The 14,461-nt window shown below is 49.2% G+C and overlaps 1 protein-coding gene across 1 annotated transcript in view; it reads left to right on the top strand.

The window, feature by feature from the left end:
* LOC132206065 (proteinase-activated receptor 3-like) overlaps positions 1–8,787 on the top strand; it is a 14,292-nt gene extending 5,505 nt beyond the window's left edge. The window contains exon 2 of the mRNA XM_059638482.1: positions 6,562–8,787. Coding sequence (XP_059494465.1) covers positions 6,562–7,604 — 1,043 coding nt within the window. The 3' untranslated portion in view covers positions 7,605–8,787. The remainder of the gene's footprint in view (positions 1–6,561) is intronic.
* Positions 8,788–14,461: the final 5,674 nt, after the last annotated feature.

The following is a 14,461-nucleotide window of genomic DNA, read 5'->3' as shown; positions in this document are numbered from 1 at the left end:
ATGAGACATTCTCATAGATTCCTGCAGCTAGTTTTGTGATGAGATCTTTATTGTGATTTTAACAGGGAGCAGCTCTCATCATTTCTATCTGTGAGACTTAAACAGCCTTTTGGTGATATTAGCACAGTCCTTTGCAGCAGGTAGACACTTAAACCCAGACCTCCTGGCTGAAAGACAGTGCCACTGCCACTATACTGTAATAGGTCATGCTTATAAACTTGATGAAGAATGTGAGAGTTGTGGTTTAAATCCGTTTTTAACATTTTACAGGCCAAAGTTGCTCTAGTGTTTCAATTTTATCGGACATTGAATCAAAGTCCTATGTTTTTATGAAGGAAAAGGATCTGACTGTTTAAAAAGTTTCATAAAGTTGTCTCACATTGGGTTTAGATGATTAAAGGGGGCATAGAAACACACATAGAAGATAGGAGCGTTTGGAGACCATTCAGCCCTTAGAACCTTCTCTGTCATTCTACCCAATCCTGGCTGAGTGTCCAACTCAATAGCCTGATCCTGCTTTCTCCCCATGACCTTTATCCCATTCACCCCCCAAGTCCTATATCTAGTCACCTCTTGAATACATTGAATGTTTTAACATCAACTACTTCCTGTGATAATGAATTCTACAAGCTCACCATTCTTTGGGTGAAGAAATGTCTCATCTTCTACGTACTAAATCATCTACCCTGAATCCTCAGACTGAGACCCCTGGTCCTGGACACACCCACCATCGGGAACAGCCTCCCTGCCCAGTCCTGTTGAATTTTATAAGTCTCCCTGAGGTCCCGCTCTTTCATCTGAACTCCAGCAAAAACAATCCTAACTTAGAACAAAGAACACAGAACAGTTCAGTGATAATGGGAACTGCAGATGCTGGAGAATCCGAGATAACAAAGTGTGAAGCTGGATGAACGCTGCTGGGCCTGCTGTGTTCATCCAGCTCCACACTTCGTCATCATAGAACAGTACAGCACTGTACAACCCCTTTGTCCCACGATGTTGTGCCGAAATTTTACCCTAAAAGTTGCCACCCAGGTTGACAGGGCTGTTAAGAAGGCATACAGTGTTTTAGCTTTTATTAATAGAGGGATCGAGTTCCGGAACCAAGAGGTTATGCTGCAGCTGTACAAAACTCTGGTGCGGCCGCACTTGGAGTATTGCGTACAGTTCCGGTCACCGCATTATAAGAAGGATGTGGAAGCTTTGGAAAGGGTGCAGAGGAGATTTACTATGATGTTGCCTGGTATGGAGGGAAGGTCTCACGAGGAAAGGCTGAGGGACTTGAGGCTGTTTTCATTAGAGAGAAGAAGGTTGAGAGGTGACTTAATTAAAACATATAAAATAATCAGAGGGTTAGATATGGTGGATAGGGAGAGCCTTTTTCCTAGGATGGTGACGGTGAGCACGAGGGGGCATAGCTTTAAATTGAGGAGTGAAAGATTTAGGACAGATGTCAGAGGTAGTTTCTTTACTCAGAGAGTAGTAAGGGAATGGAACGCTTTGCCTGCAACGGTAGTAGATTCGCCAACTTTAAGTACATTTAAGTCATCATTGGACAAGCATATGGACGTACATGGAATAGTGTAGGTGAGATGGGCTTGAGATTGGTATGACATGTCGGCACAACATCGAGGGCCGAAGGGTGTGCTGTAATGTTCTATGTTCTATGTTCTATGTTAAACCTAAGGTCTATCTAACCTCCAACCCTACCTGATACTATCATCCATATGCCTATCTAATAGCTTTTCAAATGCCCCTAATGAGGACCACTCCACTACCCTCTCCAACAATGCATTCCACGCCCCTACAACTCTCTGAATAAAGAACATACCTCTTACATCTCCCCAAAATCCACCTCTACTCACTTTAAAACTACGCCCCTTCATAATAGCTACCTCCACCCTAGGAAAAAGTCTCTGGCTGTCCACTCTATCTATACCTCTGATCATTTTATACACCTCTATCAAGTCACCTCTCATGCTTCGTCATTCCAGAGAGGAAAGCCCTAGCTCTCTCAACCTTTGCTCCATTCCAGGCAACATCCTGGGAAATCTCCTCTGCACTTTTTCCAACGCTTCTACATCTTTCCTGTAATGAGGCGACAAGAATTGTACACAATACTCCAGATGTGGCTGAACCAGGCTTTTGCATAACTTGGTCAACCTCTCCTCCTATGTCATACCTGCCATCCCTGGAATCAGCCTGGTAAACCTTCGCTGCACTCCCTCTAGAGCAGGCACATCCTTCCTCACAAAAGGAGACCAAAATCGCACACAGTATTCTAGGTGTGGCCTCACCAAGGCTCTGTATAACTGCAGCAACATATCCCTGCTCTTGTACTCAAAACCTCTCACAATGAAGGCCAACATATCATTTGCCTTCTTTACCACCTGTTGCACCTGCATGCTTACCTTCAGCGACTGGTGCACAAGGACACCCAGGCCCCACTGCACACTCCCCTCTCCCAATTTACAGCCATTCAGCTAGTAATCTGTCTTCTGGTTTTTGCTTCCAAAGTGAATAACCTCACATTTATCCAAATTATACTGCATCTGCCATGGATTTGCCCACTTACCCAACCTGTCCAGATCACGCTGAAAGATTCCTGCATCCTCGTCACAGTTCACCCTCCCACCCAACTTGGTATCATCTACAAATTTGCAGATGTTACTTCTGTTCCTTTATCCAAATCATTAATATACATTGTGAATAGCTGGGGTCCCGACACCGATCCCTGTGGCACCCCACTAGTTACTGCCTGACAATTTAAAAAGGACCCATTAATTCCTCCTCTTGTTTCCTCTCTGCCAACCAGTTTTCTATCCATCTCAATGTAGCTGTACCAATCCCATGTGCTTTAATCTTGCACAATAATCTCTGATGCGGGAATTTGTCAAAAGCTTTCTGAAAGTCTATTTGGGGCAGTTAAGATGATTGAAGGAATTGACAGGGCTGTTAGAGAGAAGCTGCTTCCCATGGTGGGAGACCCAGGATAAAGGGCAGAAACTCCAGGTATGAGCCAGGCCATTCCTGGTGGAGTCAGGAGGTAATCTTCACACCAAGATCAAGGTCTTAAGTTAAAATAGTCAAGGTCAGGAAAATGTAGCCTAAAGGCAGTTGTAATTTGAATGAAATGGTGAAATGGTTGAAAGGGGGTACAGGACTCAATGGTCGCCTCCTGTCCCAAACTAAATATGAACAACACAAAAATTATAGAAGCAGGCCATTCAGCCCACACCAACCCTCTGAAGAGCATCCCACCCAGACCCACCACACCCCTGTAACCCTGCATTTCCCCTAGTCAATCCACCCAACCTGCACTTCTTTAGGCTGTGGGAAGGGACCCACACAGACTGAGGGAGAATGTGCAAACTCCACACAGATAGTCACCTGAGGATAGAATCGAACCTGTGAGGCAGCAGCGTTAACCACTGAGCTATACCCTCTCCCTTTGCCAAAAAATAGTGGGGGAAAGGAGGCTCATGGGTAGATCAGTAGAGCAAGCAAGAAGTTGGATTGAAGTGTGTTTACTTCAACGCCAGGAGGGCCCTGAATAAGGTGGGTGAACTTGCAGCATGGGTTGGTACCTGGGACTTCGATGTTGTGGCCATTTCAGAGACGTGGATAGAGCAGGGACAGGAATGGTTGTTGCAGGTTCCGGGATTTAGATGTTTCAGTAAGAACAGAGAAGATGGTAAAAGTGGGGGGAGGTGTGGCATTGTTGGTCAAGGACAGTATTACAGTTGCAGAAAGGATGTTTGGGGACTCGTCAACTGAGGTAGTATGGGCTGAGGTTAGAAACAGGAAAGGAGAGGTCACCCTGTTGGGAGTTTTCTATAGGCCTCCAAATAGTTCCAGACATGTAGAGGAAAGGATACCAAAGATGATTCTCAATAGGAGTGAGAGAGACAGAGTGGTTGTCATGGGGGACTTCAACTTTCCAAATATTGACTGGGAGCACTATAGTTCGAGTACTATAGATGGGTCAGTTTTTGTCCAGTGTGTGCAGGAGGGCTTCCTGACACAGTATGTAGATAGGCCAACAAGGGGCGAAGCCACATTAGATTTGGCACTGGGTAATGAGCCTGGCCAGGTGTTAGATTTGGAAGTAGGTGAGCACTTTGGTGATAGTGATCACAATTCTGTTATGTTTACTTTAGTGATGGAAAGGGATAGGTGTATACCACTGGGCAAGAGTTATAACTGGGGGAAAGGCAATTACAATGAGATTAGGCAAGATTTAGGGAGCATAGGATGGGGAAGGAAACTGCAGGGGATGGGCACATTAGAAATGTGGAGCTTATTCAAGGAAAAGCTCCTGTGTGCCCTAGATATGTCAGGCAGGGAGGAAGCTGTAGAGTGCAGGAGCTGTGGTTTATGAAGGAAATGGAATCTTTGGTCAAGAGGAAGAAGGCGGCTTATGTTAGGATGAGATGTGAAGGCTCAGTTAGGGCACTTGAGGGCTACGAGTTAGCCAGGAAAGACCTAAAGAGAGAGCTCAGAAGAGCCAGGAGGAGACACGAGAAGTTGTTGGCGGATAGGATCAGGGTAAACACTAAGGCTTTCTATAGGTATTTAAGGAATAAAAGAATGACGAAAGTAAGATGAGGCCCAATCAAGGATAGTAGTGGGAAGTTGTGTGTGGAATCAGATGAGATAGGGGAAGCGCTAAATGAATATTTTTTGACAGTATTCACTCTAGAAAACGACAATGTTGTCGAGGAGAATACTGAGATACAGGCTACTAGATTAGGTGGGATTGAGGTTCACAAGGAACAGGTATTAGAAATCCTTCAGAGGGTGAAGATAGATAAGTCCCCTGGGGCAGATGGTTTTCATCCTCGGATCCTCTGGGAAGCCATGGAGGAGATTGCCGAGCCTTTGGCATTGATCTTTAACTCGTCATTGTCTACAGGAATAGTGCCAGACGACTAGAGGATAGCAAATGTGGTTCCCCTGTTCAAGAAGGGGAGTAGAGACAACCCTGGTAATTATAGACCAGTGAGCCTTTCCCTCAGTTGTTGGTAAAGTCTTGGAAAAGGTTATAAGGGATAGGATTTATAATCATCTAGAAAAGAATAAATTGATTAGGGATAGTCAGCACGGTTTTGTGAAGGGTAGATTGTGCCTCACAAAACTTACTGAGTTCTTTGAGAAGGTGACCAGACAGGTAGATGAGAGTAAAACAGTTGATGTGGTGTACATGGATTTCAGCAAGGCGTTCGATAAGGTTCCCACAATAGGCTATTGTACAAAATGCGGAGGAATGGGATTGTGGGAGATATAGCAGTTTGGATTGGAAATTGGCTTGCTGAAAGAAGACAGAGGGTGGTAGTTGATGGGAAATATTCATCCTGGAGAGCAGTTACTAGTGGTGTACTGCAAGGGTTGGTGTTGGGTCCACTGCTGTTTGTCATTTTTATAAATGACCTGGATGAGGGCGTAGAAGGATGGGTTAGTAAATTTGCAGACGACACTAAGGTCAGTGGAGTTGCGGATAGTGACGATGGCTGCTGTAGGTTGCAGAGAGACATAGATAAGCTGCAGAGCTGGGCTAAGAGGTGGCAAATGGAGTTTAATGCAGACAAGTGTGAGGTGATGCACTTTGGTAGGAGTAACCGGAAGGCAAAGTACAGGGCTAATGGTAAGATTCTTAGTAGTGTAGATGAGCAGAGAGATCTCGGTGTCCATGTACACAGATCCTTGAAAGTTGCCACCCAGGTTGACAGGGCTGTTAAGAAGGCATACAGTGTTTTCGCTTTTATTACTAGAGGGATAGAGTTCCAGAACCAAGAGGTTATTGGTGAAGCTGTACAAAACTCTGGTGCGGCCACACTTGGTGTATTGTGTACAATTCTGGTCACCGCATTATAAGAAGGATGTGGAAGCTTTGGGAAGGGTGCAGAGGAGATTTATTAGGATGTTGCGTGGTATGGAGGGAAGGTCTTACGAGGAAAGGCTGAGGGACTTGAGGCTGTTTTCATTAGAGAGAAGGAAGTTGAGAGGTGACTTAATTGAAACATATAAAATAATCAGAGGGTTAGATATGGTGGATAGGGAGAGCCTTTTTCCTAGGATGGTGACGGCGAGCACGAGGGGGCATAGCTTTAAATTGAGGGGTGAAAGATATAGGACAGATGTCAGAGGTAGTTTCTTTACTCAGAGAGTAGTAAGGGAATGGAAAGCTTTGCCTGCAACGGTAGTAGATTCGCCAACTTTAGGTACATTTAAGGCATCATTGGATAAACATATGGACGTACATGGAATAGTGTAGGTGAGATGGGCTTGAGATCGGTATGACAGGTCGGCACAACATTGAGGGCCAAAGGGCCTGTACTGTGCTGTAATGTTCTCTGTTCTATGTTCTATTTCCATTAAATTCAAACTTGTCTCTCTCTGTTCTGCACCTTTCGTTCAAACCTATTGGGAAATAATTTACTCAATCAAATTTTAGCCTTGAAAAGCCCAAATTGATTCAGAGCCTTTGACAGGAAAGTTCCACACTTTTGGAATCTTTACAAATAGCCAACTTCTAACATTAAACTGTGTTTTTGTGTTCAGATGCTCCTGAGGCCCGTGGGAGAAGTTTCCATTCACCGAAAGGTAGTTCCGACATTTCTACAAGGATAACTCTGGAAAATTATCTGACCAGTTCCATCACCACAGTGATAATTCCTACAGTTTACAGCATCATCCTTTGCATTGCACTCCCAGCCAATGGGATTGCTCTTTTTGTCTTGGTCACAAGGACCCAGCGATTACCATCCACCATCTTCCTGATGAACCTGGCTGTAGCTGACCTGCTCCTGAGCCTCGTGCTGCCGTTCAAAATTCACTACCACATTCTGGGCAACAACTGGCTCTTTGGTGAAGCTCTGTGTCGCACAGTCACTGCCTTTTTCTACGGGAACATGTATTGCTCTGCCCTGCTGCTCACCTTCATCAGCATCGACAGGTACTTCGCTCTGGTCCATCCCTTTCTCTCCAAGCGTTTCCGGGACAATAGCTTCGCTGTCGGGAGCTGTTGTGTGATTTGGCTCCTTGTTGTATTGGCCATGTTACCGTTCCTCTTTCAGAGACAGACCCATCCAATCCACAACCTCAACATCACCACCTGCCACGATGTTTTGCCGAAAGAATTAAACACTGGCTATTTTTTTTATTACTTTATGTGTTTGGTTGTGATTGGGTTTTTCATTCCATCTCTTGTTACTATATTCTGCTATGTGTCTATCATCGGATCATTGATGTTGGAAGATAGCAAGTATTCGAAAGCTGTAAGGACCATGGTGTTGGTGCTGATTGTGTTTTTGATATGCTTCACTCCTAGTAATGTAACCCTGCTGGTCCATCACTCACAATTCCATCCCACTGACAGCAATAAGCTGTACTTTTACTATCTGGTCTGCCTGGTGCTCAGCACTTTCAATAACTGCCTTGATCCACTTATCTATTATTACATTTCTGAGGAATTTCGGAAAGAAGTCAGAATCATGGTTCTTTGCAAAGTGGAGAAACGTGAAGATTCTGGAAAAAGGTCCGAGCAGTTTGTTCTGACTAACTCCTCTTCGGTATCCAGTCCAGTCGGCTGTGGAAGGGACTAACCGCATCATTCCCACCCATTTGTGAACTACAAGCTCTCTAACCAGTGCATGGCCATTCCTGAGCCATTCAGAGACTTGGACCAGCTTTATGACGATGGCATACCAGTGGAGATACAGTGCAGGAAATCCAACTTGTCCAATTTTCAAGTTTGTTACTTTTTCTCAGTAAATATAGCGTTCCCAATTGGTTAATGTTAGACCAAATCTGTGATTACTCATGCCTGTTGAAAGTGAGAAACCCTAAGTTAGAATTCTGCAAATAACTTGCATTGGGTTACAAAATATAATCTGCCGATTTAAACTGAAAACAGATTGAGCACATTGTCGATGTCCATGAGGAGATGGAGTGAACAGCTTCAAGGATTGATGGGAATGGGAGGAGGGGTGTGCAAATAGAGTGATTACAGGACAGGGGGCCACTGATCCCATTATTGGCAATAGGATAAGAGTGAACTGGGAGCCTCCTTGGGGTTGCCATCATCTGAAACAAATGCTTAGGTCATTCCCAGGTTTCATGAAACAACCAGCTGGGATCACAGACCCACCAGCAAAATTCCTGGCTTCTCTCTGATTGTTCCAGAAGTCGCCTTCTCTGTAAATGCCCTGAAGATATTTGTCCAAGAATCCAGTCCCCATCAGGTGGTCATCTCTGAATCCAGTTCACCCTGCTCCAGTTATTGTTTCCATCAAAACATCTCTCTCTGTTTTAGAATGAAGTAATCACAGTGGAGGTTTGGGTTATTGAACTGCTTAAGGAACAATAAAGGGATAGGCCTCCAGAAGTTATGGGTGACTGTGCCACTGTTAAACCAGTGATTAAAAGGGGATTAATTAATCCTGATTATGTCTTAGGTTCCCAAGAGCAGTTACTTTACATAATCAAACGCTTTGAATATCATGTGGAGGGTTATAGATTAGAACAGAATTATATCAAGTGTTGATCAGAGAAAGTTCAATTCTCTCCCCCAGTCAAGTTGAAGTTCTCTATAACCAGTTCAGGTATAGTCTGAGTTGGTGACAGTTGAGGGAAGGAAGTGATGATTAGTGATGAATATTTGAATCATGATGAGTTAAAGCTCTGCAGTGACAATGGGAACAATTTTCAATAACTACCTGTCATTACAATGTGTAATATGAAATGTTATCATATGTATTGCTAGCCTGATAAATCCACATTATCAAACTGTCACGACTCATTGATTTTAAGAAGTAAGTTAGAACTCAGAGTCCCAGTGGGATACTGTCTCCTGGACAGACCGCGGATCCCTCCAATCGAAAGCTGCAATGAATGGAACTCCAGGTCGGGATGTGCTGGGAAGGCAGTCACGTGGAGCGAATCAGCAGGGAGTAACTTGTGGAGAGTCACAGGTCCAACATTCAACCTGACAGAGAGAGGACAATCGGGGTGTGGGGGCATAGGGGAGCACTGGAGGGGGGTCAGTAAGGGTGTGTGCAGGGGCTGGTGGGGATAGGGGTGTGGGCAGGGAATGGTGGAGGTAGGGGTGTGGGAAGGGGATGGTGGGGGTAGGGGTGTGGGAAGGGGATGGTGGGGGTAGGTGTGTGAGCAGGGAATGGTGGGGGTAGGGGTGTGGGCAGGGAATGGTGGGGGTAGGGGTGTGGGAAGGGAATGGTGGGGGTAGGGGTGTGGGCAGGGAATGGTGGGGGTAGGGGTGTGGGAAGGGGATGGTGGGGGTAGGGGTGTGGGAAGGGGATGGTGGGGGTAGGTGTGTGAGCAGGGAATGGTGGGGGTAGGGGTGTGGGCAGGGAATGGTGGGGGTAGGGGTGTGGGAAGGGAATGGTGGGGGTAGGGGTGTGGGAAGGGGATGGTGGGGGTAGGGGTGTGGGCAGGGGATGGTGGGGGTAGGGGTGTGGGAAGGGGATGGTGGGGGTAGGGGTGTGGGCAGGGAATGGTGGGGGTAGGGGTGTGGGAAGGGGATTGTGGGGATTGGGGTGTGGGCAGGGGATGGTGGGGATTGGGGTGTGGGCAGGGGATGGTGGGGGTAGGTGTGTGAGCAGGGAATGGTGGGGGTAGGGGTGTGGGCAGGGAATGGTGGGGGTAGGTGTGCGGGAAGGGGATGTGGGGGTAGGGGTGTGGGAAGGGGATGGTGGGGGGAGGGGTGTGGGAAGGGGATGGTGGGGGTAGGGGCGTGGGCAGGGAATGGTGGGGTTAGGGGTGTGGGAAGGGGGTGGTGGGGATAGGGGTGTGGGCAGGGAATGGTGGGGTTAGGGGTGTGGGAAGGGGATGGTGGGGTAGGGGTGTGGGCAGGGGATGGTGGGGGTAGGGGCGTGGGCAGGGGGTGGTGGGGGTAGGGGCGTGGGCAGGGAATGGTGGGGTTAGGGGTGTGGGAAGGGGGTGGTGGGGATAGGGGTGTGGGCAGGGGATGGTGGGGATAGGGGTGTGGGCAGGGGATGGTGGGGGTAGGGGTGTGGGCAGGGGATGGTGGGGATAGGGGTGTGGGAAGTGGGTGGTGGGGTGTTGGCAGGTTACAGACTGATCTCCCCCTCTCAGAGGGAACACTCCATGCTGATTTCAGGGTGGAATCAGGATTAGTGAATCAGCGGAGACAGATTCTAGCCGAACCCCAAAAGCTGTGATGGAGAAATTGTCATGAAGTAGCAATGAGCCTCAGGGCAGGAATGTGAACCCCCCGACCCTTGGCCCATCCTGTCTTGAGGGGCTCAGAGAATTAAGGCACAGCAGCTGAATGAGGAGCCAAAAAAGCGGGAACTGTTGAGGAGTTTGGGCAGAATGGGAGCAGTAGGTCAGTGTTGGGTGAATCTGTCTTACTGAGAGGATATCATGAAGGGAGCCTGCTCTCTAAGGTTCTCTACTTGACCAACACTGAGACACAGTTTCCAAGGAGACTGGAGCCTACGTATTCTTCCTATCACAACATATATATAACAATACACACCCATTCAGCAAACACATTCATTAAGCCTGATATTTTATCATAAGCCTTTGTATTTATATCTACCCCACCCTAATCTGCTGTTTTAGACAAAGTTTGAAATTCTGTCTCTGATTACAGAGACAAGTTCTGGCAAATAGAAAAGTCCGCTGCATTGATCCCACTAAAACCTCTTCCCCCTAATTACCAATCTCAGCCCCTAACCCAGAAACTTAACTGGACTCACCACATTAACACAGCAGCTCCAAGAGCAGGTCAGAAGCTGGGAATACTGTGGAGAGTAACTCATCTCCTGACTGCCCAAAGCCTGTCCACCACCTACCAGGCACAAGCCAGGCGTGTGACGGAATGCTCCCCATGTTCCTGGATGAGTACAGCCCCAACAACACTCAAAAAGCAACACTCAAACAACACCATCCAGAACAAAGCAGCCACTTGTCTGGCGCTACATCCTCAAACATCCCACTCCCTGCCCCACCGACTCTCAGTAGCGGCAGTGTGTATGATCTACAATACACGCTGTTGAAACTCTCCCAGGCTCCATCAGCAGCACCTTCTAAATCTAACATCCCTGTGTATGTCTTTACACCCGACAGACCCCAAATATTCAAGAAGACAGTTCACTACCAACATCTCCAGGGCGATTAGGGGTGTGCAATAAATACTGGCCCAGCCAGCAGCATCATTATCTGCTGAAGCAATAAAGCAAACAAAATGATTCTCTGAGATAATGGGAACTGCAGATGCTGGAGATTCCAAGATAATAAAATGTGAGGCTGGATGAACACAGCAGGCCAAGCAGCATCTCAGGAGCACAAAAGCTGACGTTTCGGGCCTAGACCCTTCATCAGAGAGGGGGATGGGGGGAGGGAACTGGAATAAATAGGGAGAGAGGGGGAGGCGGACCGAAGATGGAGAGTAAAGAAGATAGGTGGAGAGGGTGTAGGTGGGGAGGTAGGGAGGGGATAGGTCAGTCCAGGGAAGACGGACAGGTCAAGGAGGTGGGATGAGGTTAGTAGGTAGCTGGGGGTGCGGCTTGGGGTGGGAGGAAGGGATGGGTGAGAGGAAGAACCGGTTAGGGAGGCAGAGACAGTTTGGACTGGTTTTGGGATGCAGTGGGTGGGGGGGAAGAGCTGGGCTGGTTGTGTGGTGCAGTGGGGGGAGGGGATGAACTGGGCTGGTTTAGGGATGCAGTGGGGGAAGGGGAGATTTTGAAACTGGTGAAGTCCACATTGATACCATATGGCTGCAGGGTTCCCAGGCGGAATATGAGTTGCTGTTCCTGCAACCTTCGGGTGGCATCATTGTGGCAGTGCAGGAGGCCCATGATGGACATGTCATCAAGAGAATGGGAGGGGGAGTGGAAATGGTTTGCGACTGGGAGGTGCAGTTGTTTGTTACGAACTGAGCGGAGGTGTTCTGCAAAGCGGTCCCCAAGCCTCCGCTTGGTTTCCCCAATGTAGAGGAAGCCGCACCGGGTACAGTGGATGCAGTATACCACATTGGCAGATGTGCAGGTGAACCTCTGCTTAATGTGGAATGTCATCTTGGGGCCTGGGATGGGGGTGAGGGAGGAGGTGTGGGGACAAGTGTAGCATTTCCTGCAGTTGCAGGGGAAGGTGCCGGGTATGGTGGGGTTGGAGGGCAGTGTGGAGCGAACAAGGGAGTCACGGAGAGAGTGGTCTCTCCGGAAAGCAGACAGGGGAGGGGATGGAAAAATGTCTTGGGTGGTGGGGTCGGATTGTAAATGGCGGAAGTGTCGGAGGATAATGCGTTGTATCCGGAGGTTGGTAGGGTGGTGTGTGAGAACGAGGGGGATCCTCTTGGGGCGGTTGTGGCGGGGGCGGGGTGTGAGGGATGTGTCGCGGGAGATGCGGGAGACGCGGTCAAGGGCGTTCTCAATCACCGTGGGGGGAAAGTTGCGGTCCTTAAAGAAGTTGGACATCTGGGATGTGCGGGAGTGGAATGTCTTATCGTGGGAGCAGATGCGGCGGAGGCGGAGGAATTGGGAATAGGGGATGGAATTTTTGCAGGAGGGTGGGTGGGACGAGGTGTATTCTAGGTAGCTGTGGGAGTCGGTGGGCTTGAAATGGACATCAGTTACAAGCTGGTTGCCTGAGATGGAGACCGAGAGGTCCAGGAAGGTGAGGGATGTGCTGGAGATGGCCCAGGTGAACTGAAGGTTGGGGTGGAAGGTGTTGGTGAAGTGGATGAACTGTTCGAGCTCCTCTGGGGAGCAAGAGGCGGCGCCGATACAGTCATCAATGTACCGGAGGAAGAGGTGGGGTTTGGGGCCTGTGTAGGTGCGGAAGATGGACTGTTCCACGTAACCTACAAAGAGGCAGGCATAGCTGGGGCCCATGCGGGTGCCCATGGCCACCCCCTTAGTCTGTAGGAAGTGGGAGGAGTCAAAAGAGAAGTTGTTGAGTGTGAGGACGAGTTCCGCTAGGCGGATGAGAGTGTCGGTGGAGGTGGCCTGGTCGGGCCTGCGGGACAGGAAGAAGCGGAGGGCCTTGAGGCCATCTCCATGCGGAATGCAGGTGTACAGGGACTGGACGTCCATGGTGAATATGAGGTGTTGGGGGCCAGGGAATTGGAAGTCCTGGAGGAGGTGGAGGGCGTGGGTGGTGTCACGGACATAGGTGGGGAGTTCCTGGACCAAAGGGGAGAAAATGGAGTCCAGATAGGTGGAGATGAGTTCGGTGGGGCAGGAGCAGGCTGAGACGATGGGTCGACCGGGGCAGGCAGGTTTGTGGATTTTGGGAAGGAGATAGAAACGGGCCGTGCGGGGTTGGGGAACAATGAGGTTGGAGGCTGTGGGTGGGAGGTCCCCTGAGGTGATGAGGTCATGAATGGTGTTGGAGATGATGGTTTGGTGCTCGGGTGTGGGGTCATGATCGAGGAGGCGGTAGGAGGTGGTGTCGGAGAGTTGGCGTCTGGCCTCGGCGATGTAGAGGTCAGTACGCCATACTACCACTGCGCCACCCTTGTCTGCGGGTTTGATGGTGAGGTTGGGGTTGGAGCGGAGGGCTGCCCGTTCTGCGGGGGAGAGGTTGGAGTGGGTGAGAGGGGTGGAGAGGTTGAGGCGGTTGATGTCTCGACGGCAGTTGGAGATGAAGAGGTCGAGGGAGGGTAGGAGGCCTGGAGGTGGTGTCCAGGAGGAGGACTTGTGTTGGAAGCGGGTGAAGGGGTCAGTGGAAGGAGGGTTGGGTTCCCGGTTGACAAGAGAGTTGCAATGGGAGAGAGATTCCCTGAGGTTGGTCCGGAGGGAGGAGGGTAACTTCTTCAGGTTAGGCATCCCTGGAAGAGGCTTCGCAGTGAGGTTAAAATAGTATCAGAGATAATGGGAACTGCAGATGCTGGAGATTCCAAGATAATAAAATGTGAGGCTGGATGAACACAGCAGGCCAAGCAGCATCTCAGGAGCACAAAAGCTGACGTTTCGGGCCTAGACCCTTCATCAGAGAGGGGGATGGGGGGAGGGAACTGGAATAAATAGGGAGAGAGGGGGAGGCGGACCGAAGATGGAGAGTAAAGAAGATAGGTGGAGAGGGTGTAGGTGGGGAGGTAGGGAGGGGATAGGTCAGTCCAGGGAAGACGGACAGGTCAAGGAGGTGGGATGAGGTTAGTAGGTAGCTGGGGGTGCGGCTTGGGGTGGGAGGAAGGGATGGGTGAGAGGAAGAACCGGTTAGGGAGGCAGAGACAGGTTGGACTGGTTTTGGGATGCAGTGGGTGGGGGGGAAGAGCTGGGCTGGTTGTGTGGTGCAGTGGGGGGAGGGGATGAACTGGGCTGGTTTAGGGATGCAGTGGGGGAAGGGGAGATTTTGAAACTGGTGAAGTCCACATTGATACCATATGGCTGCAGGGTTCCCAGGCGGAATATGAGTTGCTGTTCCTGCAACCTTCGGGTGGCATCATTGTGGCAGTGCAGGAGGCCCATGATGG

The sequence above is a fragment of the Stegostoma tigrinum genome, chromosome 30 (genome assembly GCF_030684315.1).
Source record: "Stegostoma tigrinum isolate sSteTig4 chromosome 30, sSteTig4.hap1, whole genome shotgun sequence".
Taxonomy (NCBI): Eukaryota; Metazoa; Chordata; class Chondrichthyes; order Orectolobiformes; family Stegostomatidae; genus Stegostoma; species Stegostoma tigrinum.
The sequence above is the reverse complement of the archived record's forward strand: the minus strand, read 5'-3'. Positions and strand labels throughout refer to the sequence as shown.